We start from the raw sequence: 25,473 nt of genomic DNA on the forward strand, positions 1-25,473 counted from the left end.
ATAGTGAGTCAGTTCAAGTCAATTTGTAGTGGTGTAGTTAACAAAAAGCACCAGAGGACGATGTGATGCATTAAGGATTGATTAAATCTTTTTTTTTGAGATGTAGTTCACAAAATTCATCACGTTAAATTAAAGATCAATAAAGTCAGTGTAGTTCACGATTTACTAGAGGAGGGTGAAACAAGGTTCATTTTAACAATGTAGTTCATGAAAAATCACCACAGGAGGGCGCAATAACGTCAATTTGTGATGTAGTTTACAAAAATCACCACAGGAGGGCGCATTAACGTCAATTTGTGATGTAGTTTACAAAAATCACCACAGGAGGGCGCATTAACGTCAATTTGTGATGTAGTTTACAAAAATCACCACAGGAGGGCGCAATAACGTCAATTTGTGATGTAGTTTACAAAAATCACCACAGGAGGGCGCATTAATGTCAATTTGTAGTGATGTAGTTTACAAAAATCCCCACAGGAGGGCGCATTAATGTCAATTTGTGATGTAGTTTACAAAAATCCCCACAGGAGGGTGCATTAACGTCAATTTGTGATGTAGTTTACAAAAATCACCACAGGAGGGCGCATTAATGTCAATTTGTGATGTAGTTTACAAAAATTACCACAGGAGGGCACAATAAAGTAAATTTGATGTAGTTAGCTAAAACCACCACAGGAGGGTGTAACAGTCCATTCGTAACAATGTTGTTCCCAGAGGAGGGTGCAACACACTTAAGTTTATTATAGAGTCTATTAAACTAACACAAGTCAAATCTCTGCTGGCTCAGTGGTGCAAGGAATAATGAGCTGTGACAGTAGTCATGAGGTTGTGAGTTCTAATCCCACTCCAATTATGTTAAATTGTAATCATTAAATACGACAAAATCGCTTAAATGCCCCACTTCACTGTGAATCCATGGTGGGTCAGTGGATTAACATGTGCTCTGAGAACAAGATGATGATGGAGACATGGGTTCATGACACACGAAGAGGTTACTCTGTTGCTTAGTTTATTATTAAAATCACAGCTCGGGTAGAGTCAAACATCAGTTCCAGCAAGTGTTCAGACAGGAGATCTGTGGCTCTGTGGTAAGAGCGCTGCCCCACGGCTTCAGGGGTTGCTGGTTCATGGCCAGCCAGAACTCTGCGATATGAGTGAATGGTGAGTGAGTGTGAGGCGCGCCTGAAGAAGGGGGGATACCAGTTCGGTCTCCCCCTGGAGCTTCCGGAGCCGTGTCCAGCAGGGGTTATACTTTACAGCCTGGCAAAAAATTTAAAATGAACTGTATAAAAATTCTGGACCTGCGTCCCTTCCCCACCCGTTTCGGTTACCATCATTTACTTTGTAGAGGAGTGACCCTCCACAAAGCAAATGATGGTAACAGACACACACACAACCAATCACACACATGATGTACATCACCTGTGCAGCAGCAGATGATCATCATCAGTACAGTCAGTGTCTGTCCACTCGTCTCTGCTTCTGTTCAACAGACTTACAGTCCACAACACTTCACTGATCCTGTAGAGTCGACACACAAATCAACACATTATTACACACGCTGAATATCTGATCTAACAATAGACAAATAGACAAATATTACATAAGTATCAAATATTGCGCCCTCCTGTGGAGATTTCTCTGAACTACACTTTTGCAAATCTTGAATCTACTGAATTTAAAATATTCGCCCTCTTGTGGGGATTTTTGTGGACTGCACTGCTGCCGCTCTAAAATAATAAAGGTTTCTCCCTCCTGTGGAGATATTTCTGAATTACACCACTGCGAACTTGATGAATTTAAAATGTTTACCCTCCTGTGGTGATTTTGGTGAATGACACCACTGCATATCTAATAGTGTGAATTTAAACATGTCGCCCTCCTGTGGAGATATTTCTGAATTACATCTTTTGCAGATCCGTTGATTTGAAAGATTGTGCTGATGTTTTTCCTGAACTTCAGCACAGCAAATGTAAAGCACTGAGATTTCACCTTCCTGTGGCGCAGCTGTAGTTATGTGTATTTTCCTCCACTGATGCTGACAACCAGAAACATTTTAATGTGTAAAAGGAAGCAGAAAGTCTTGAGGTCTAAACTAAAAAAGTAATTATTATTAAATAGAGACTTATCAAATGCTAAATATCACACAGTTTTTATGGAGATCTTCAAATGACAGAGAGGCTTGAGTTAAACTGAGGTCATCGTGAGCACAGTTCTGCTTCCTGTTGAAGCGAGTCGTTTTCTGTCTTCATCTGTTCAGGAAGGATCAAAATCTGTTCTTGTTGATTTTATTATTATGATTATTTGAATCAGTTTTTAATCTTTGACATGATTTTGCTCAGTGACTGAAGTTAAACATGACCTAATGTAGTGATGTGTTCAGCTGAAGCGTCTGTGTCTGTCAAATCTCTATTTTCAGGATCTGGGTAATTCTTCAACTATGAGCACTTTTATGTCCTTTGATCAAATATCCAAACATATATATAATTTGGTTCAAATTCCTCTTTCTTTGTCAAACTAACAATAAAACCTACTTAAAAAATGTAAAACCAAAACAAAATGAAGGTAAATAAGAGTGTTTTGTATATATGAAAGGCTTGTATCAATTCAAATCTAATCGGTGAAGCTATTTTTCATTATTTTCACAATAAACTGTTGAAATGTCATTTCCATCACCACACACATTATTAAAAACATTTAAAAAGTTCTCATCACACATTAAAGTGTATTCACAATGAATGAGTTCATGCTCTATTTAATATACAAATTCAGTTTATTTATTTTCTAATAAGCTCTTAACCAAATTAATATTAAGTTTTAGAGTGTGACAGGTGTACAATCCAGCACACAACTAATTTAGCAGACACAAATGATAATTTTTACCAACAAAAATACGAACACATTTCCTTTACTAAATGCCTTATAAAGATGACTGGCTGCTTTATTTTTAATCCTATTTTGTATTAAGTCGTTCATTAGGTTTTGTATTATAAGTATTTCTGTTGCTGAATGAAAACGCAATGAGTGGATGAAAAAAAAATTGTAAACTCTGCAAGAGGCAGATTTGGTCAGTCTTTCTCCAATAGTATCTGCATGCAGACTTGGATTTTTCTGCATTAAAGCGCAGATCCCATCCGCTCCACTAGGCGGCATCAGCGAGCTGCTCTTTTAGCCTGAACACCTTTGACAACAGCGACACCAGAACAACACAGGTACACCGTTTTACTGGCGTCAAGTTGAGCTCCAGTAGCAGATGACAGCTCAGTGACAGACTCATAATGTCAGTCAACAGCAGATATTACAGCCCGACAGCGAAGAAAAGCCACACCAAGTGCAGAAATGGAGAGTAACGCGACTCACCTGTAAGGGACTTTGCTTCGTTGGTTTAGTTTGTAGTGATGTTGTTGTAGTGTTTGTGTTCAGTCTTTGCTCTCTCTCTCTCTCTCCTCTGCAGCAGTGAAGATACACACGTGTGTCTGTTGTGTTTCTGCTGCAGATCTTTGAGCTGCGCTCAACAGCTGACGCTCCTCCACACGCTCCTCCACATCCAGGCGGATTCACAGCTCCAGGAAAGGTATTTATGAGCTCATATTTCCAGTAGAGAGTCCAGAAAGTGTGTTTGTTGTGCTGCTGCTCTGTCGCGTGTTTGTTGGGGGAGGGACTTTCTGTGGAGAGCATGTGATTGGCCAGATTTGGTGTAGAGTCATCAGTACAGTATGAGGAGACTTTAGAAGTAAATGATGATATTTTCCAGTGTTTAATTGTGTTTAGTGACATTTAAAGCCCCACAAGCAGCTGTAAGATAATTTGAAACATGTTCATGTGTCTGATTGAAGAATAAGCATGTTTTCCACATTTTGAATAGTGAAATATAATAATATATTCGCATATGATGCAGTTTACATTTATTTAAAATAATTTACATTTGATATGAATTATTTGTGTTTATTTAGTTTTTTTTTCAAAATGTGTAGAATGTGGTTATCCTCCCATTGGAGACAGAAATGTGGGTTTATGTGTGTGGTGATGGTGTAGTGGTCAGAGCACACAGCAGGACATCTGAAGCTGTCACAGCATACCTGGGTTCAAATCCAAGCACTGTCGCTACTTTTTACTGCTGAGATAATCAGAAAAACAACATAGTAATTTTATGTGTGTGTTCTCACTCTAATTACCTTGCACTTGTGTTGGTGTGAGCCACACATCGAGGGGGGTTTCGTTCCCAGGACTCTGTCGTTACCTTGTCCACCACAACCATGTGTTCATCCACTAGCCCATCATGGCTTTCAGTCTATCAGCTGCTGTTTGGGCCACACTGTCTGATTGAATCCCATCAACCGAAAGTAAAGTAAGCAATAGTGGGATTTGAACCCATGTCTCCTGTGTGTCAGGCAGAGGCTCATCCACTGAACCACAGGGCTTGACATCAGGCAGTAGTTGTTTTGTGAGCCAAATTACAAAGAAACATATGTCAAACCTTGTTTATGATGAAAACAGTGATAAAGCCTCATTCAGACACATTGTTCACCATCTAGACTCAGTGGCTCAAGTCATAAACTATTGATCTTTAATCAAGGAGACCCGGGTTCAAACCTCACTATGGCTAATGTCCATCTTGACCTCATTATACTGACCAGGAGCCCCTGATGATGGAATGAAACCCATGATGAGTAAATAAACACAAGTTCTCTGAGGAAGAGACTCATAAAGACAAGAGTTCAAATCTGACTTGTATCTCGATCTGGCAGAAATGAGATTCGATCCTTCACACTTCTAAATAGCAGGCGAACGCTCATCCTTTGAGCCAAAGGGTTTGACATTTGGCAGCAGGTTTTTCGTGGCCCAAATTACAAAGAAACATGTGGCAAACCCTGGTCGTTATGAGAATAGTCATAAACCCCCAATCTGACACCTCCTTCACTGTCCAGATTCAGTGGCTCAGGTCTTAAAGTATTGAGCTTTAATCTAGGAGACCCGGGTTCAAACCTCACCATGGCTAATGTCCCACACAATTCATTATGTTCACCAAGATGATGGACGCTGATGTGAAACTAATGATGGTTGATGAGTGAATAAACACAAGTTCTCTGAGGAAGAGACTCATAAAGACAAGGGTTCAGATCTGACATATATCTTGTTTTATTGAATCAGCTCACACACAGGTCAGCAGTCCAAAATCAGTTCCAGCAAGTGTTCAGACATGGAGATCTGTGGCTCTGTGGTAAGAGCGCTGCCCCATGGCTTCAGGGGTTGCTGGTTCAAGGCCAGCCAGAACTCTGCGATATGAATGAATGGTGAGTGAGTGTGAGGCGCGCCTGAAGAAGGGGGGATACCAGTTCGGTCTCCCCCTGGAGCTTCCGGAGCCGTGTCCAGCAGGGGTTATACTTTACAGCCTGGCAAAAAATTTAAAATGAACTGTATAAAAATTCTGGACCTGCGTCCCTTCCCCACCCGTTTCGGTTACCATCATTTACTTTGTAGAGGAGTGACCCTCCACAAAGCAAATGATGGTAACCGACATGTGGAACAGACACACACACAACCAATCACACACATGATGTACATCACCTGTGCAGCAGCAGATGATCATCATCAGTACAGTCAGTGTCTGTCCACTCGTCTCTGCTTCTGTTCAACAGGCTTACAGTCCACAACACTTCACTGATCCTGTAGAGTCGACACACAAATCAACACATTATTACACACGCTGAATATCTGATCTAACAATAGACAAATAGACAAATATTACATGTGTATCAAATATTGCGCCCTCCTGTGGAGATTATTTTGAATTACACCTTTGCAAATCTTAAATCTGCTGAATTTAAAATATTCGCTATAACAGCACCTTCTTGTGGTGATTTTTGTGAACTGCACTGCTGCCATTCTAAAATACTCAAATGCAAAGTTTCTCCCTCCTGTGGAGATATTTCTGAATTACACATTTCCAGATTTATTGATTTGAAAGATTGTGCTGATGTTTTTTCTGAATTTTAGCACAGCAAATGTAAAGCACTGAGATTTCACCTTCCTGTGGCGCAGCTGTAGTTATGTGTATTTTCCTCCTCTATTGCTGACAACCAACATTTTATTGCCCTCGTTTAAAGATTTCTCAGAAGTACACCATAACAAATCTTATGAGTTTAAAATATTATGATATATATTACTCTTGTGCTGATGTTTGTAAACTGCACTGCTGCTGTTATAAAATAATGAAGTTAAACGTTTCACGCTTGTGTAAAGATATTTCTGAATTACACCTTTGCAAATCGAATGATTCTGAGGTGCTGCATATTCTGCATTGATTCAATAAGCTCAATTGTTCTCTGATATTTAGTAGGTTTGTGATTTGTTTAGGTAAACCTCCAGAAACAGTTTAATATGCTCATTCATTTCCTATAAAATATGACTAGAGTCAGAAGGTTCATATCAACCATATTTATGAATTTGAGTAAGCTGTGATCTGACTTGCGGCCTGCATTATTGTGTTATGGATAAATTTAGGCTACATTATAATTAAACTTAACAAAAGAGACCGGCGGAGATTTATTCTGTTGTATTTTGAAGCTCTGATATAAAACAGGCAGAATTAATATCAACCTCTGCTTCAACTGTTGGTGTTTAATAAAGTGTTTTGCAGTTCTTTCACTTCAGAAAGATTACAGTAATAGCCGAGTGATTGACTATTTTTAAATGTGCATTTTGTAGTATGTACACACTTATACTCAGCAGACTACAAAATACTCTTATATAGATCAAAATGGCAGAGGACTGAGCAGTGCACTGAATGTGGATAATATGAATGTGTTTGTGAATCAGCTGATGTCCACAGTAGACTGTAAACAAACACAGTGAAACTCTGCTATTGGACATCTCCACTGATTTATTTATTCTTCAGGACTCAAATTCTTAAATTTGACATAAAAATTGTGCAGCATCCATAGAAACGTCTGAAATGTTTATTTGATAAGCACATACCAACTTCATCTGCAGTAAAGACAGTAAAACACATCAATACAGCTTCAGCTGCTCTCTGTTTAAAGTCACATTTTCTCAGTTCAAGCGGACATTCACTGATCAGTTTGTTTATGTTTTACATTTTATTCAACAATATTTTTTTATGTTGAGCCTGAAATCAATAGTTTTTTTTAAATTGTTTCGTATTTTAATGATAATTATTTGATATTTCTACACTGTCAATCAAAAATATGCCCTGAAACTCTAAATAAAGTGAGAAAATTAATCACTTATGAATGATTAGATGTTTGAGTATATGCTTTAAACATTAAAAATTAGTTAAACAGACAGACATGTAGCAAAACTGTGCTCACGATGATCTGAGTTTAATTCCTGCCTCTCTGCCGATCCTGATTTAAATAGTATTTATTTATTCAGCGAGCTGCTCTTTTAGTCTGAACACCTTTGACAACAGCGACACTAGATCAGCACAGGTACACCGTTTTACTGGCGTCAAGTTGAGCTCCAGTAGCAGATGACAGCTCAGTGACAGACTCATAATGTCAGTCAACAGCAGATATTACAGCCCGACAGTGAAGAAAAGCCACACCAAGTGCAGAAATGGAGAGTAACGCGACTCACCTGTAAGGGACTTTGCTTGGTTGGTTTAGTTTGTAGTGATGTTGTTGTAGTGTTTGTGTTCAGTCATTGCTCTCTCTCTCTCCTCTGCAGCAGTGAAGATACACACGTGTGTCTGTTGTGTTTCTGCTGCAGATCTTTGAGCTGCGCTCAACAGCTGACGCTCCTCCACACGCTCCTCCACATCCAGGCGGATTCACAGCTCCAGGAAAGGTATTTATGAGCTCATATTTCCAGTAGAGAGTCCAGAAAGTGTGTTTGTTGTGCTGCTGCTCTGTCGCGTGTTTGTTGGGGGAGGGACTTTCTGTGGAGAGCATGTGATTGGCCAGATTTGGTGTAGAGTCATCAGTACAGTATGAGGAGACTTTAGAAGTAAATGATGATATTTTCCAGTGTTTAATTGTGTTTAGTGACATTTAAAGCCCCACAAGCAGCTGTAAGATAATTTGAAACATGTTCATGTGTCTGATTGAAGAATAAGCATGTTTTCCACATTTTGAATAGTGAAATATAATAATATATTCGCATATGATGCAGTTTACATTTATTTAAAATAATTTACATTTGATATGAATTATTTGTGTTTATTTAATTTTTTTTTTCAAAATGTGTAGAATGTGGTTATCCTCCCATTGGAGAAAGAAATGTGGGTTTATGTGTGTGGTGATGGTGTAGTGGTCAGAGCACACAGCAGGACATCTGAAGCTGTCACAGCACACCTGGGTTCAAATCCGAGCATTACTGCTGCTTTTTACTGCTGAGATAATCAGAAAAACAACAAAGTATTTTATGTGTGTGTTCCCGCTCTAATTACCTTGTTGTCTGCACTTATGTCGTTGTGAGCCACACATCGAAGTGGGTTTCAAACCCAGGCCTCTGCTGTAATGTTGTCCACCGCAATCTTGTGTTCTTCCACTAGCCCATCATGGCTTTCAGTCTGTCAGCTGCTGTTTGGACCACACTGTGTGACTGAATTCCAGCAACCGAAAGTAAAATAAGCAATAGTGGGATTTGAACCTATGTTTCCTTATGGCAAGCAAACGCTTATCCACTGAACCACAGGGCTTGACACCAGGCAGTAGTTGTTTTGTGAGCCAAATTACAAAGAAACATATGTCAAACCGTGTTTATGATGAAAACAGTGATAAAGCCTCATTCAGAAACATTGTTCACCATCTAGACTTGGTGGCTCAAGTCATAAACTATTGATCTTTAATCAAGGAGACCCGGGTTCGAACCTCACTATGGTTACAGCAATCTTGATGTCATTATACTGACCAGGAGCTCCTGATGATGGAACGAAACCCATGATGAGTGAATAAACACAAGTTCTCTGAGGAAGAGACTCATAAAGACAAGAGTTCAAATCTGACTTGTATCTCGATCTGGCAGAAATGAGATTCGATCCTTCACACTTCTAAATAGCAGGCGAACGCTCATCCTTTGAGCCAAAGGGTTTGACATTTGGCAGCAGGTTTTTCGTGGCCCAAATTACAAAGAAACATGTGGCAAACCCTGGTCGTTATGAGAATAGTCATAAACCCCCAATCTGACACCTCCTTCACTGTCCAGACTCAGTGGCTCAGGTAATAAAGTGTTGAGCTTTAATCTAGGAGACCCGGGTTCAAACCTCACCATGGCTAATGTCCCACACAATTCATTATGTTCATCAAGATGATGGACGCTGATGTGAAACTAATTATGGTTGATGAGTGAATAAACACAAGTTCTCTGAGGAAGAGACTCATAAAGACAAGGGTTCAGATCTGACATATATCTTGTTTTATTGAATCAGCTCACACACAGGTCAGCAGTCCAAAATCAGTTCCAGCAAGTGTTCAGACATGGAGATCTGTGGCTCTGTGGTAAGAGCGCTGCCCCATGGCTTCAGGGGTTGCTGGTTCAAGGCCAGCCAGAACTCTGCGATATGAGTGAATGGTGAGTGAGTGTGAGGCGCGCCTGAAGAAGGGGGGATACCAGTTCGGTCTCCCCCTGGAGCTTCCGGAGCCGTGTCCAGCAGGGGTTATACTTTACAGCCTGGCAAAAAATTTAAAATGAACTGTATAAAAATTCTGGACCTTCGTCCCTTCCCCACCCGTTTCGGTTACCATCATTTACTTTGTAGAGGAGTGACCCTCCACAAAGCAAATGATGGTAACCGACATGTGGAACAGACACACACACAACCAATCACACACATGATCTACATCACCTGTGCAGCAGCAGATGATCATCATCATTACAGTCAGTGTCTGTCCACTCGTCTCTGCTTCTGTTCAACAGGCTTACAGTCCACAACACTTCACTGATCCTGTAGAGTCGACACACAAATAAACACATTATTACACACACTGAATATCTGATCTAACAATAGACAAATAACATATGTTACATTACATATGTATCAAATATTGCGCCCTCCTGTGGAGATTTCTCTGAACTACACTTTTGCAAATCTTGAATCTGCTGAATTTAAAAATTCGCCCTCTTGTGGGGATTTTTGTGGACTGCACTGCTGCCGCTCTAAAATAATGAACGTTTCTCCCTCCTGTGGAGATATTTCTGAATTAACACCACTGCGAACTTCTAAATGTTTGCTCTCGTGTGGTGATTTTGGTGAATGACACCACTGCATATCTAATAGTGTGAATTTAAACATGTCGCCCTCCTGTGGAGATATTTCTGAATTACACTTTTGCAGTTCAGTTGATTTGAAAGATTGTGCTGATGTTTTTCCTGAACTTCAGCACAGCAAATGTAAAGCACTGAGATTTCACCTTCCTGTGGCGCAGCTGTAGTTCTGTGTATTTTCCTCCACTGATGCTGACAACCAGAAACACTTTAATGTGTAAAAGGAAGCAGAAAGTCTTGAGGTTTAAACAAACTAAAAAAGTAATTATTATTAAATAAAGACTCATCATCAAATGCTAAATATTACTAGGGATGTCCCGATCCGATATTGATATCAGAAATTCGTCCGATATCAGTCCAAAAAATGATATCGGGCTGCGTTAAAAATCTCCAATATAAGCAGTCCGATTCGCTCTAAACTCCGCTACAGCCATTCTATCTAGCAGCGTCCAGAGCTAGCATGCAAATCCCACGTGACCACAACACAGCTTGCTAGCAAAGTCCCTTCAAGATTTAACATGCTCTTCACGCTAAGTTATGGTGAATTACGATAGAAATCTATTGTGACGGTAGCACACGCTGACGCTAGCAACAATGACACATCTCTACTGGTTTATTTACTTCACGTCAAGCGATCTTTAAGTTACATTGTTTTGTATACGCTGCTAAGCATTGCACTAAATGGCGACAACCGCACACCATGCTAGCCTCATTTTAAACATCTACATTACAATTCGGCCATGGCATATCGTGGTTTATCCAGTGTGATAGCCAATGCAACACCAGCGCTTCCCACACATAAGACTTTACCTCAGCGGCCCGGTTCTGTGTGCGTGAGAAACTCCACAGACTCGGGTGCTCTGCTGCTTCAGACTTCAGAGATGCGCAGGACATCTGACTTTAATAGTCGCATTGAGAAGAGCGCGAGGACAGGCGAAGAAAAGCCTTTTACTAAATAGTCTGACCCAGCTCATTATTTAGGCTGACAATACATCCTCTTTTTCCTGGACATGTCCTCTATTTGAGACTTAAAAATGCATACAGCCAGGATTTCTAAATCGCCTAACATGTCCCGGATTCTGCTTTCGTTTTCTATAGCTGTCATGTAAAAGGTGTTAAATGCTAAACATTTTTGTTGTTTTAATTGTCTATTAAATAAGAATAAGAAATCATGCTGTTGCTGAGGGCCATTACAGTTTAAAAGACAGAATGGTATTACTTTCTGGCAGAAGTAAAATTTAATTAGAGGCATTCCCATGTTTAACTCTTCTTTAAAAAGCCCAGAAGATAAAGTGCTCTGATCAACAGTGTCAGCTTTGCACATGATTTTGCAGTTCTGTCTCTATTTACATTGTCATACTTTTCTCATGTGGGCTGTAGGGTGGAATCTGTGCAATATATTATGCAAATAAAATGAATTTTGATAAATAAAATTATTTTTTAAAGTCACATTATTGCATGTGCTGTGGAGAAAAGGTGTGTTTCAATCCAGCTACTGCAAGTAAATTTATGTTAAAGATAATATGTGCAATATGTATTATTATTAAAATTAATAAGGTTTTGTTTGGGAACATTGATAAAGCCATAATCTTCCTATGATACAAACACAGATTAAATATCTGCACATTTTTATTAATTTAACAATAACTTATAACATTAACTCCCTATTTCTGCTTCCCTGTGTGAAAGATATTTTTCAGCTCGAAACTGGATCACAAATTCATCAAGAAGCTGTGTGTGTAATTGAAACTTTGGACACTCAACCATTAGCAGTTGTTCAATTAACAATGTTTTTTTCTCTAATGTTTCTGCTCTCAGCTGTTTCTACCATTTGCTGATAATAAAAAGTAAATAACTGAAGTGACCTTTAATTAGTTTTTTGCACTTTAAAAATATAGATTTGGTTTATTAAATTAAGATTTTTTTCAGGGTCTTAATATTTATTAATTCTTTTTATATATTCTTATGTAAAAGGTTCACATTTATGCAACCAATAGTTTATAAATTGGTCGTTTATTTCCATACTAACTGTTGCTGACTTTTGTTCTTAGTTTGATCTAGCCGTTCATACATTCCACTCAACAAAATAGGTAAAAGTAAAGTATTCATGATTTGTGCTGATATCGGATTAATATTGGTATCGGTTCGTACTGAAGGCTTTAATATCGGTATCGTATCGGAAGTTAGAATGTTGTATCGGGACATCCCTAAATATCACACAGTTTTTATGGAGATCTTCAAATGACAGAGAGGTTTGAGTAAACTGAGGTCATCGTGAGCACAGTTCTGCTTCCTGTTGAAGCGAGTCGTTTTCTGTCTTCATCTGTTTCAGGAAGGATCAAAATCTGTTCTTGTTGACTTTATTATTATGATTATTTGAATCAGTTTTTAATCTTTGACATGATTTTGCTCAGTGACTGAAGTTAAACATGACCTAATGTAGTGATGTGTTCAGCTGAAGCGTCTGTGTCTGTCAAATCTCTATTTTCAGGATCTGGGTAATTCTTCAACTACGAGCACTTTTATGTCCTTTGATCAAATATCCAAACATATATATAATTTTGTTCAAATTCCTCTTTCTTTGTCAAACTAATACTAAAACCTACTTTAAAAAATTTACTACCTTTCTATTATATATTTTTCATATTATTCAACCTTCTTTTAGGTGTCAAAATCTTTGTCGCACACTCAGAGTTTTAAACTTCAACAATGAAAAGAACATTTTAAAGTATTATTTATCTGGTATCTATTAATGTATCTTAATGAAGCACTAGTGAAATAAGGTAAATGTTTTATAGTTGTCAATGTGAGACTATCATCAATATTATTTTTTATATAAAATATAGCTGTCGCACAGTATCAGTGTCATTTCCACCACAACACTGTAATGTCTCTTTAAAAGGTTTGTGTGAAAGATTATTTAGGTGGTTTCTATGAAAATGAATAGTGCCATCTGAGAACATGTATAGGATGGAGGGAATTTAAGTTTTCATCAACAACACTTGAAGAAAAATCAAGATAAATATTGCTTGATAAGGAAATACATTTATTCTACATCATTTCCAAAGATGCTGTACCTTCAAAGATGTTTTTAAAAACCAAAACAAAATGAGGGTAAATAAGAGTGTTTTGTATATATGAAAGACTTGTACCAATTCAAAGCTAATCGGTAAAGCTATTTTTCATTATTTTCACAATAAACTGTTGAAATGTCATTTCCATCACCACACACATTATTAAAAACATTTAAAAAGTTCTCATCACACATTAAAGTGTATTCACAATGTATGAGTTCATGCTCTATTTAATATACAAATTCAGTTTATTTATTTTCTAATAAGCTCTTAACCAAATTAATATTAAGTTTTAGAGTGTGACAGGTGTACAATTCAGCACACAACTAATTTATTTCACTGACAAATGTATAATTATTATCGATATTGTGGAAATATTTGGTTAAACTAGATACAAAAATGATCTTAGACAATGTTTGACTGCCATCATTTATGTCATTTACAAATATAAGCTGTATATTGAGATGTGCTGGAATTGACATTTGTTCAGTTCACGATGGAAAAAATGTTTCTCTTCTTATCTGAGTTTGTCCTCTTACAGATCTTAAAACTAGACAAAGTGTTTAAACTTATGAGGCTATGTTACGTTAATTTTGAACAAGTTTTTTTTATTCAACTTCACAAGGCTAAAAGTGCCCGTAGTTGAAGAATGGCCCATCTACCAAGCCAGGTCAGAGGTCATGGAGAGCTCTCGAGGGGAACTGGATTCCTGGTGGATTAAAACAACTGATTCCTGAGTTTTTCTATTTTATGTGTAAATTCTCTGTAAAGTAATTTTCTTTGTATGCAGGAGAGATTTTCTGTCTTAGTGTAAGGCAGGGAGATCGACCAGCGAACTCAATGCTAGTGTGAAGCCCTCCTGCCGCAGAACCACAAACTATCTCCAGTAAATTATTTTAATTTCATTGAATCTGCGGCTCAGAGTCTTCTCTTGATCTGACACAGCAGTCGTTTTGGTCTCAACTGTTCATTTCCCTCCTTACAATGTCAATATAATTATTAAAGCATATACTCAATCATCTAATCATTCATGGGTCATTATTTGTGCTCACTTTATATTGAACTTCAGCACAAATGCTTGATGAACAATGTGGAAATATCAAACCAATACGAATGTAATATGAAACAATTTCCAGAAGCTGATGATGACAGACTTGACATCAAATATTGATCAATTAAATGCTAAACATGAATATTGAACCTCCAAGCTTGTGACTTTCTCACCATGATGTTCTTCACTCCAGATGATCATTTAGCCTGTAGGTAATTAATGCGCCACTCATCAATAAAGACACATAGAACTTGTTTAACGAGCTCTTATATTGGGGATGCAGAATGTTTTCATTGCTTACAGATTTAATTGACGCAGACACAAATGATAATTTTACCAACAAAAATACGAACACATTTCCTTCACTAAATGCCTTATAAAGATATAAAGATGACTTTCTGCTTTTGTAAAATCCTATATTGTATTAAACTGTTCATTAAGTTTTAAATTATAAGTACGACCACTAGAGGGCATCAGCTCTTTTAGCCTGAACACCTTTGACAACAGCGACACCAGATCAGCACAGGTACACCGTTTTACTGGCGTCAAGTTGAGCTCCAGCAGATGACAGCTCAGTGACAGACTCATAATGTCAGTCAACAGCAGATATTACAGCCCGACAGTGAGGAAAAGCCACACCAAGTGCAGAAATGGAGAGTAACGAGACTCACCTGTAAGGGACTTTGCTTCGTTGGTTTAGTTTGTAGTGATGTTGTTGTAGTGTTTGTGTTTAGTCTTTGCTCTCTCTCTCTCTCTCCTCTGCAGCAGTGAAGATACACACGTGTGTCTGTTGTGTTTCTGCTGCAGATCTTTGAGCTGCGCTCAACAGCTGACGCTCCTCCACACGCTCCTCCACATCCAGGCGGATTCACAGCTCCAGGAAAGGTATTTATGAGCTCATATTTCCAGTAGAGAGTCCAGAAAGTGTGTTTGTTGTGCTGCTGCTCTGTCGCGTGTTTGTTGGGGGAGGGACTTTCTGTGGAGAGCATGTGATTGGCCAGATTTGGTGTAGAGTCATCAGTACAGTATGAGGAGACTTTAGAAGTAAATGATGATATTTTCCAGTGTTTAATTGTGTTTAGTGACATTTAAAGCCCCACAAGCAGCTGTAAGATAATTTGAAACATGTTCATGTGTCTGATTGAAGAATAAGCATGTTTTCCACATTTTGAATAGTGAAATATAATAATATATTCGCATATGATGCAGTTTACATTTATTTAAAATAATTTACATTTGATATGAATTATTTGTGTTTATTTAGTTTTTTTTTTTCAAAATGTGTAGAATGTGGTTATCCTCCCATTGGAGACAGAAATGTGGGTTTATGTATGTGGTGATGGTGTAGTGGTCAGAGCACACATCATGACATCTGAAGCTGTCACAGAATACCTGGGTTCAAATCTAAGCACTGCCGCTGCTTTTTACTGCTGAGATAATCAGAAAAACAAGATAGTAATTTTATGTGTGTGTTCCCGCTCTAATTAACTTGCACTTGTGTTGGTGTGAGCCACACAATGAGGTGGGTTTCGTACCCAGGACTCTGTCGGTACCTTGTACACCGCGACCATGTGTTCATCCACTAGCCCATCATGGCTTTCAGTCTGTCAGCTGCTGTTTGGGCCACACCGTTTGATTGAATTCCAGCAACCGAAAGTAAAATAAGCAATAGTGGGATTTGAACCCATGTCTCCTGTATGTCAGGCAAAGGCTCATCCACTGAACCACAGGGCTTGACATCAGGCAGTAGTTGTTTTGTGAGCCAAATTACAAAGAAACATATGTCAAACCTTGTTTATGATGAAAACAGTGATAAAGCCTCATTCAGACACATTGTTCACCATCTAGACTCAGTGGCTCAAGTCATAAACTATTGATCTTTAATCAAGGAGACCTGGGTTCAAACCTCACTATGGCTAATGTCCATCTTGACCTCATTATACTGACCAGGAGCCCCTGATGATGGAACGAAACCCATGATGGGTGAATAAACACAAGTTCTCTGAGGAAGAGACTCATAAAGACAAGAGTTCAAATCTGACTTGTATCTCGATCTGGCAGAAATAAGATTCGATCCTTCACACTTCTAAATAGCAGGCGAACGCTCATCCTTTGAGCCACAGGGTTTGACATTTGGCAGTGGGTTTTTCGTGGGCCAAATTACAAAGAAACATGTGTCAAACCCTGGTCGTTATGAGAATAGTCATAAACCCCCAATCTGACCTCACTTTCACTGTCCAGACTCAGTGGCTCAGGTCTTAATGTGTTGATCTTTAATCTAAGAGACCCGGGTTCAAACCTCACCATGGCTAATGTCCCACTGAGTTCATTATGCTCACCAAGATGATGGACGCTGATGTGAAACTAATGATGGTTGATGAGTGAATAAACACAAGTTCTCTAAGGAAGAGACTCATAAAGACAAGGGTTCAGATCTGACATATATCTTGTTTTATTGAATCAGCTCACACACAGGTCAGCAGTCCAACATCAGTTCCAGCAAGTGTTCAGACATGGAGATCTGTGGCTCTGTGGTAAGAGCGCTGCCCCACGGCTTCAGGGGTTGCTGGTTCAAGGCCAGCCAGAACTCTGCGATATGAGTGAATGGTGAGTGAGTGTGAGGCGCGCCTGAAGAAGGGGGGATACCAGTTCGGTCTCCCCCTGGAGCTTCCGGAGCCGTGTCCAGCAGGGGTTATACTTTACAGCCTGGCAAAAAATTTAAAATGAACTGTATAAAAATTCTGGGCCTTCGTCCCCTCCCCACCCGCTTCGGTTACCATCATTTACTTTGTAGAGGAGTGACCCTCCACAAAGCAAATGATGGTAACCGACATGTGGAACAGACAAACACACAACCAATCACACACATGATCTACATCACCTGTGCAGCAGCAGATGATCATCATCAGTAAAGTCAGTGTCTGTCCACTCGTCTCTGCTTCTGTTCAACAGACTTACAGTCCACAACACTTCACTGATCCTGTAGAGTCGACACACAAACAAACACATTATTACACACGCTGAATATCTGATCTAACAATATACAAATAGACAAATATTACATATGTATCAAATATTGCGCCCTCCTGTGGAGATTTCTCTGAACTACACTTTTGCAAATCTTGAATCTACTGAATTTAAAATATTCGCCATCTTGTGGGGATTTTTGTGGACTGCACTGCTGCCGCTCTAAAATAATAAAGGTTTCTCCCTCCTGTGGAGATATTTCTGAATTACACCACTGCGAACTTGATGAATTTAAAATGTTCGCCCTCGTGTGGTGATTTTGGTGAATGACACCACTGCATATCTAATAGTGTGAATTTAAACATGTCGCCCTCCTGTGGAGATATTTCTGAATTACATCTTTTTTTTTTTTTTTTTTTTTTTTTACATTTACATCTACATTTACATCGTTTTTTTCTTTTTTTATTTTTTTTTATTTATTTATTTTATTTTATTTTTTTTTTATTGGGATTAACAAGACAATACATCATAGTATACAATACAATAAAGGAAAAATTACAGTGTCTTATTTTCCTTATTTTCCTTATTTTCCCACTATCCCCTTAAAATAAAATAAGTTCAAATGTATGAATTATAAACAAACATATCCTCTAAACAAAATAATAATAAATAAAATACAAGAATTAAAAGAAATTGTTAAACAGTATAATAATAAATGAGCAAGTTTACGATACAAGCAAAATAAATAAAAAATAAATAAATAAAATAAATAAAATTATAATAATAACAATTGAAAAAAATAGTAATTAAAAGTTCACATTAAGGAGTCAATATTTTCTCTTTTCAATTAATTACTGTTTATTAGATCTGATATCAACTAAACAAGGTAAGCCTTTGATATAGTCTAAAACAGGGTTCCAGGTCTTGTAAAAAGATTTGAGAGATCCTGCAAGTAAACATCTTAATTTTTCAAGTTTTATGTAACTAAAAATTTCTCGGATCCACATGTCATGTGATGGAGGAATCACCTGTTTCCATTTGATAAGAATGGCTCGTCTAGCTAGAAGAGTAGAAAAGGCAATAACTTGGCGAGATGCAACAGTCAGGTCAACTATCTCTGAAATACCAAAAAGCGCTGTCAAGGGGTTAGGGTCTAGATTTATGTTAGTAGATTTATTGAGTGTGTCAAAAACACTGGACCAGAAATTTTTTAATTGAGGGCAACTCCAGAACATATGAAGATGGTTGGCCGGAGACTGCTTACAACGATGACAGGCATCACTTCTATCAGGGAAAAATCTGGCTAATTTGGCATTGGTTAAATGAGCTCTATGGAGTACCTTACACTGCATTAGGCCATGTCTGGCGCATATGGAAGAAGAGTGGACCATCTTTAAAATATCCTCCCATTGTTCTTCCGTAATATCAATGCCAAGGTCATTTTCCCAAGATTCTTTGAGAGACACTATAGGATTTTCATTTAGTGTACTTATTAAATTATAAATTGCTGATATTAAATGTTTCTGACCCGTATCTAAACTGACAAAATAATCAAGATGGTGTTCAGGAGGGCGGTTAGGAAAGTGGGGAAACAATTTCTTAACAAAGTGTCTGACCTGAAAGAAGCGAAACAAGTGACTGTTGGGGAGATTGTATTTAGTGGATAGGAATGAAAAAGATGTAAATACCCCGTCTTCATATAAATCCTTTACCTCAATGAGTCCATTAGCTGCCCAAATGCGAAAAGTGTTATCAGAACAAGATGGTGAGAAAAATTTATTGTTCAAAATAGGTGTATGGATAGATGTTTTATGTAAGCCGTAATGTTTTCTGAATTGAACCCAAATTTTTATAGAGTTAGTGACTACCAAGTTAGTTGAAATTCCGCTGATAATTAATGGAAGCTGGGAGCTGATAACAGAGTGCAGAGTGCCTTTTGTTGACACTATCTCTGAGTGAACCCAGGGGGCACAATTGTCAGCTGGAGGAGGATTCTTCCAGTAGAGAATCTTATTAATATTACAAGCCCAGTAGTATTGTTGGAAGTTGGGAAGTGCAAGTCCTCCTTTGGATTTAGGAAGTTGGAGAACTGATTTCTTGAGGCGTGCAGGCTTGTTGCCCCAGATAAATGAACGTAAAATACCATCCAAATTAGTAAAAAAAGATTTCTTAATGAGAATTGGAACATGTTGAAAAAGATAGAGAAATTTAGGTAAAATAACCTTTTTTACTAAATTAATACGGCCTACAAGGGACAAAGGTAGTGATGACCATTTAGAAAAGTGTAATTTGATTTTAACAATCACTGGTTGGAAATTATTAATAAATAAGTTATTGAATGAGTTGGTAAAGAAAATTCCAAGGTATTTGAACCCACTTATAGCTATTTTAAAAGGAAAATGTGAGTATGAGATCTTACTCGCTTCAGAGTTGACAAAAAATAGTTCACTTTTCTGTAAATTTATTTTTATAACCTGAGAGGTGACTGAATTTATCTAGAATGTCCAAAATCACTGGTAGGGAGGTGGCCGGATTAGAAATGTAAAGTAAGAGATTGTCAGCATAGAATGAGAGTTTATGTACTAAGCCATATCGTGATATTCCCTCAAAACCATTATGGCTACGGAGCCATATAGCTAGAGGCTCTATAGCAAGGTTAAAAAGTAAGGGGGAAAGGGGACAGTCCTGTCGTGTTCCACGTTGAAGGAAAAAAAGGGGTGAATTTAATCCATTAGTGTAAACTGACGCAACTGGTGATGAATAGAGTAACTTAATCCAAGAGATAAAGTTAGCATCAAACCCAAACTTCTCTAAAATAAAATATAAATAAGCCCATTCCACTCTGTCAAATGCCTTTTCAGCATCTAATGACAAAATTATTTCTGGTGAATCAGAAGGAGGTGAAAAAAGAATATTAAGAAGTCTCCTAGTATTAAAGAATGAGTGTCTCATTGGTATAAAGCCTGTCTGGTCTAGACATATTAAAGATGGTAGTATAGATTGGAGACGGCATGACAATACTTTAGCCAAAATTTTAAAATCCACATTAAGCAGTGATACTGGCCTATAACTGCTACAGTTGGTGGGGTCTTTATCTTTTTTAAGAAGCAATGATATTGAAGCTTCGCATAAAGTGGGTGGGAGGTGGCCTTCTTTAAATGAATCGTTATATAACCTTGCTAAGACTGGGGTTAGTGAGGAGGCAAATGACTTATAAAACTCGGCTGTGAAGCCGTCCGGACCTGGCGATTTACCAGATTGCATAGATTTAATTGCCTCTTGTATCTCTACCTCAGTGATAGGACTGCCTAAATTAATAGAAAGAGTTTCGTCAATTTTCGGAAAAGTTAAGGCATTGAGGGAATCCCAGCTTGTAAAGTTCGAGGAATTTTCTGACATATATAATGTTTTATAGTAATCTAAAAATACAGAGTTAATCCCTTTATGATCTGATGTCAATTCACCTGTTGGCGCTTTGACTTTTGAAATCCACCTTGAGGCATAAATCGTGCGGGCTTGGTGAGCCAAAAGCTTACCGGCTTTGTCCCCATGTTCAAAGAAACGTTGCTTGCTTTGTCTAAGTTGTCTTGCTATTGTATTTGTCAGTAAAAGATTATGTTCTGCATGTAACTGTACTCGTTTATTATAAAGGGAAGGGGAGGGGGAAGAGGCATATAATATATCTAATTTGTGAAGATCATCTGTGATTGAAGACAATCTGGAAGTTTCAGTTTTCTTCAAGTGAGATATAAAAGAAATAATCTGCCCCCGCATATAGGCTTTAAAAGCTTCCCAAATAGTTAGACTACTGATATCTGGGGTCTGATTAAGTTCAAAATACAAATTAATTTTCGAAGCTACAAAGTTTTTAAAATTGTCATCTGATAATCTGGAAGAGTCTAATCTCCAGATTGGGGATGTAAGTCTGTTAGGGACTAAAACTACATCTATGGATACAGGGGAATGGTCGGAAATTACTATTGCATGATAGGTACATGCCTTGACGCAGTTTAACAGTTTATTATCAAGAAGAAAGAAATCAATCCTTGAGAATGTATGATGCACATGTGAGAAAAAAAGAGTAGATTTTATCCTGAGGATGTTTGTGTCTCCAAGGGTCAGAGATACCCAACTGAGAACTATAGTCTGCCACTATTTTTGCCGACTTGGATAAAACTAATTGCTTAGAAGAGGATCTATCCAACACAATATCTTGAACCAGGTTAAAATCCCCCCCAATAAGTATATGGTGGTCAGCCACATTCGGAAGAATAGAAAAAATTTTTACAAAAAAGTTGTCGTCATCCCAATTGGGAGCATAGACTGAGGCCAAAATGATTGGGACATTGTTTAGCTTGCCTTGGACTATTACAAAACGACCATTTGGATCTGAAATTATATGCGACTCTTCAAACATAACCTTTCTATGCATTATAATAGCTGCCCCACGAGCTCTTTGAGAAAATTTGGAATGGTAAAAATTACCCATCCAGGGTCTCTTAATTCGTGTCAAATCAGAAGATTTTAAATGTGTTTCTTGTAGAAACATAATGTCAGCCTTTAGTTGCTTTAAATGTAATAAAACCTTGCCAGCCTTGACCCTATTATTAATTCCTTTGACATTCCAGGAGATTAGACGCATCTCATTGCCATTCACTGTAGTTACACTAGCCATTTCCTGAGATCCTGATTTTGACAGACTCCATGTTGAAATAAAACATTAAAAAGTTAACAAAGAAACCAGAAAAAAAAGCAAGAAAGTAAAATAAATAAATAATTGAAATAAATATAAAATATTCCCCATAGAAAAAACCTAATTGAGCATTCAGGCTCCACATCATAAACCACTTCTACCTTTCTAGGTTAGGTACTCCCGCTTTTTTTATATTAAATTTACGTAAGTTAGCAGCTATGTTACAGAACAAAAATAATCTGAAACCTTACTTTCAAATGTCAAGTGAATGGAAAAAATACAAAAAATGTAGAGAACCATCTAAATATCTTTAGAAACATCTAAAAAACAAAATAAACAAGTAACAATAGAATACTATGTATCATCTATTCAATCAATTGTTGTAAAATAGCAAAAACCAAATATCGATAGATGATCAAATAAGGCACTTAAACAGACCTCTATTATTTGCATTCTCTTACAATGGTAATCAATACAGTGAACAAACCATGATGCACATTGCACATAACAAAAATAAACAATGCTGTGACCGTTCTGATAAGAAAAAAGGAAACTCAAAATGATACTATTGTAATAACGGATAAAAAAAGTTCCTCATCTTGATAATGTATTGCAATAAATTGTCTGCTGCAAAAATTCAGTTCAGTTTCTCAGTTTTATCAAAAATGTTCGAAAGGAAGTAAAATATAAAATAAACAAATAATGATAATGTCAATAAATGGTCAGCATAACTAAACATCGTATGTGCAACACTTAACATCTGTATTGTACCTGATCGTAGCGTTCTTAGAAAACAGCGCGTTTGAGAGTGCACGCAGCCAACTGTGCGTCAGGTATTTTGAGCTACTTCAGGGAGGAGAGGCAGACCGGATAGAACGTAAATATTCCTCAGTTTCAGACACCGATGTAAACGATCTTCGACTCCCGTCTTTGGCTGTAATGGACAGTCTCGCAGGGAAAAGCAAAGCTGGTTTGAGCCCCAAATTGTACAACTCCCCCATCACCCGTCGGTATTTAGAGCGTTGTGCCATCACCTCAGGTGCATAGTCCTCATATATGGCAATTGGGTGGCCTTGAAACATCAGCTTCCCTCTTTTGGTTCTCGCTTCACGGATTATCATTTCCTTTTGCTGATAACGGTGTAACCGGATGATGACCGCGCGTGGCTTTTCACCGGCCGCAGGTTTGTTGACGAGAGCCCTGTGGGCTCGGTCAATCTCCGGTGGAGAAGAAAGAACATCTTTTCCCAGAGTATCAAATAGAAGTTGTGAGAAGAAGGTATAGGGTCGCGGTCCCTCCATCGCTTCTGGTAGGCCGATAATGCGGATGTTATTTCGGCGGCTCCGTGATTCAAGATCGGTGACTTTCGCGAGCAGCTTAGCGTTACTGTCGGACAGGGCGGCGCAGGTCGCTTCCAGCGTTAGCATGCGCTCGTCAACAGCGTTAGCATTAGATTCAAGAGAAGCAATCTTAGAAGAATGTTCTGTTACCGCAACTTGAACGCAGTCGATTTTTGACTCGAGTGAGGATATGGTAGACTTAAATTCGGCTGATAAGGCCTGGCGGTGTTCCTCCAACAGCTTCGCAATCTCCGCCATTTTGAGCTCGCTGGAGACGTTGTCAGCAAAGTCCGTTTTGGTGTCTTTTTTAGTTTGTTTACTCGATTTTGAGGTCATGTTGACACTAAAATGTAAACTACGTCGTTGTGGTCAGGTTTATAGACAATATTATGTACAAAGTGGCTGCAAAATCACAGCAATAGCGGGAGCTACGCGTAGACACGTCTACTCCATCTGCTGTCCGACGTCGTCTCCCTGAATTACATCTTTGCAGTTCAGTTGATTTGAAAGATTGTGCTGATGTTTTTCCTGAACTTCAGCACAGCAAATGTAAAGCACTGAGATTTCACCTTACTGTGGCGCAGCTGTAGTTCTGTGTATTTTCCTCCACTGATGCTGACAACCAGAAACATTTTAATGTGTAAAAGGAAGCAGAAAGTCTTGAGGTCTAAACTAAAAAAGTAATTATTATTAAATAGAGACTTATCATCAAATGCTAAATATCACACAGTTTTTATGGGGATCTTCAAATGACAGAGAGACTTGAGTTAAACTGAGGTCATCGTGAGCACAGTTCTGCTTCCTGTTGAAGCGAGTCGTTTTCTGTCTTCATCTGTTTCAGGAAGGATCAAAATCTGTTCTTGTTGACTTTATTATTATGATTATTTGAATCAGTTTTTAATCTTTGACATGATTTTGATCAGTGACTGAAGTTAAACATGACCTAATGTAGTGATGTGTTCAGCTGAAGCGTCTGTGTCTGTCAAATCTCTATTTTCAGGATCTGGGTAATTCTTCAACTACGAGCACTTTTATGTCCTTTGATCAAATATCCAAACATAAATATAATTTTGTTCGAAGTCCTCTTTCTTTGTCAAACTAACAATAAAACCTTCTTAAAAAAATTACTACCTTTCTATTATATATTTTTCATATTATTCAACCTTCTTTTAGGTGTCAAAATCTTTGTCGCACACTCAGAGTTTTAAACTTCAACAATGAAAAGAACATTTTAAAGTATTATTTATCTGGTATCTATTAATGTATCTTAATGAAGCACTAGTGAAATAAGGTAAATGTTTTATAGTTGTAAATGTGAGACTATCATCAATATTATTTTTTATATAAAATATAGCTGTCGCACAGTATCAGTGTCATTTCCACCACAACACTGTAATGTCTCTTTAAAAGGTTTGTGTGAAAGATTATTTAGGTGGTTTCTATGAAAATGAATAGTGCCATCTGAGAACATGTATAGGATGGAGGGAATTTAAGTTTTCATCAACAACACTTGAAAAAAATCAAGATAAATATTGCTTGATAAGGAAATACATTTATTCTACATCATTTCCAAACATGCTGTCCCTTCAAAGATGTTTTTAAAAACCAAAACAAAATGAAGGTAAATAAGAGTGTTTTGTATATATGAAAGACTTCAATTCAAAGCTAATCGGTGAAGCTATTTTTCATTATTTTCACAATAAACTGTTGAAATGTCATTTCCATCACCACACACATTATTAAAAACATTTAAAAAGTTCTCATCACACATTAAAGTGTATTCACAATGTATGAGTTCATGCTCTATTTAATATACAAATTCAGTTAATTTATTTTCTAATAAGCTCTTAACCAAATTAATATTGAGTTTTAGAGTGTGACAGGTGTACAATTCAGCACACAACTAATTTAGCAGACACAAATGATAATTTTACCAACAAACTACGAATGAATGAAAACGCAATGAGTGGATGAAAAAAAAATTGTAAACTGCAAGAGGCAGATTTGGTCAGTCTTTCTCCAATAGTATCTGCATGCTGACATGGATTTTTCTGCATTGAAGTGCAGATCCCATCCGCTCCACTAGGTGGAATCAGCGAGCTGCTCTTTTAGTCTGAACAC

The 25,473-nt window shown here is 37.8% G+C and overlaps 1 protein-coding gene and 4 long non-coding RNA genes across 8 annotated transcripts in view; 2 read left to right on the plus strand and 3 right to left on the minus strand.

Annotated features, from left to right (window-relative positions):
- On the minus strand, positions 1-7,883 carry LOC147844624 (uncharacterized). Of its 3 annotated transcripts, XR_015942237.1 has the most exons (6): positions 7,600-7,883; positions 5,569-5,667; positions 4,241-5,393; positions 3,361-4,117; positions 1,423-1,521; positions 1-1,260 (listed from the first exon to the last, which is right to left on the minus strand). It is a non-coding gene; the product is annotated as an uncharacterized LOC147844624 (long non-coding RNA). The 3 variants fall into 3 exon arrangements; XR_015942238.1 differs by lacking the exon at positions 7,600-7,883 and having other exon boundaries at positions 3,361-4,114; positions 4,241-5,276; positions 5,399-5,667; XR_015942239.1 differs by lacking the exon at positions 7,600-7,883 and having other exon boundaries at positions 4,241-5,276; positions 5,399-5,667.
- LOC147844626 (uncharacterized) lies at positions 7,445-11,652 on the plus strand. The gene is made up of 3 exons (XR_015482642.2): positions 7,445-7,601; positions 7,690-7,809; positions 9,392-11,652. It is a non-coding gene; the product is annotated as an uncharacterized LOC147844626 (long non-coding RNA).
- On the minus strand, positions 9,356-15,311 carry LOC137490073 (uncharacterized). The gene is made up of 3 exons (XR_015942242.1): positions 15,024-15,311; positions 9,809-9,907; positions 9,356-9,633 (listed from the first exon to the last, which is right to left on the minus strand). It is a non-coding gene; the product is annotated as an uncharacterized LOC137490073 (long non-coding RNA).
- Positions 14,871-25,473, plus strand: part of LOC147844625 (uncharacterized) — a 14,988-nt gene continuing 4,385 nt past the window's right edge. The window contains exons 1-3 of one of the 2 annotated variants that reach the window (XM_088649954.1): positions 14,871-15,025; positions 15,118-15,237; positions 16,817-17,589. In XM_088649954.1, coding sequence (XP_088506080.1) covers positions 15,003-15,025; positions 15,118-15,237; positions 16,817-16,952 — 279 coding nt within the window. In that variant the 5' untranslated portion in view covers positions 14,871-15,002 and the 3' untranslated portion in view covers positions 16,953-17,589. Of the gene's footprint in view, positions 15,026-15,117; positions 15,238-16,816; positions 17,590-25,473 lie in introns of those variants that run through there. The other variant, XM_088649953.1, reaches the window with a different exon arrangement.
- The window catches only part of LOC148679925 (uncharacterized), a 14,066-nt gene continuing 5,373 nt past the window's right edge, over positions 16,781-25,473 (minus strand). The window contains exon 4 of the long non-coding RNA XR_015942241.1: positions 16,781-17,332. This is a non-coding gene — a long non-coding RNA (uncharacterized LOC148679925). The remainder of the gene's footprint in view (positions 17,333-25,473) is intronic.

This window comes from Danio rerio, chromosome 4, assembly GCF_052040795.2.
Source record: "Danio rerio strain M-AB ecotype USA chromosome 4, GRCz13ab, whole genome shotgun sequence".
In the NCBI taxonomy this organism is placed as follows: Eukaryota; Metazoa; Chordata; class Actinopteri; order Cypriniformes; family Danionidae; genus Danio; species Danio rerio.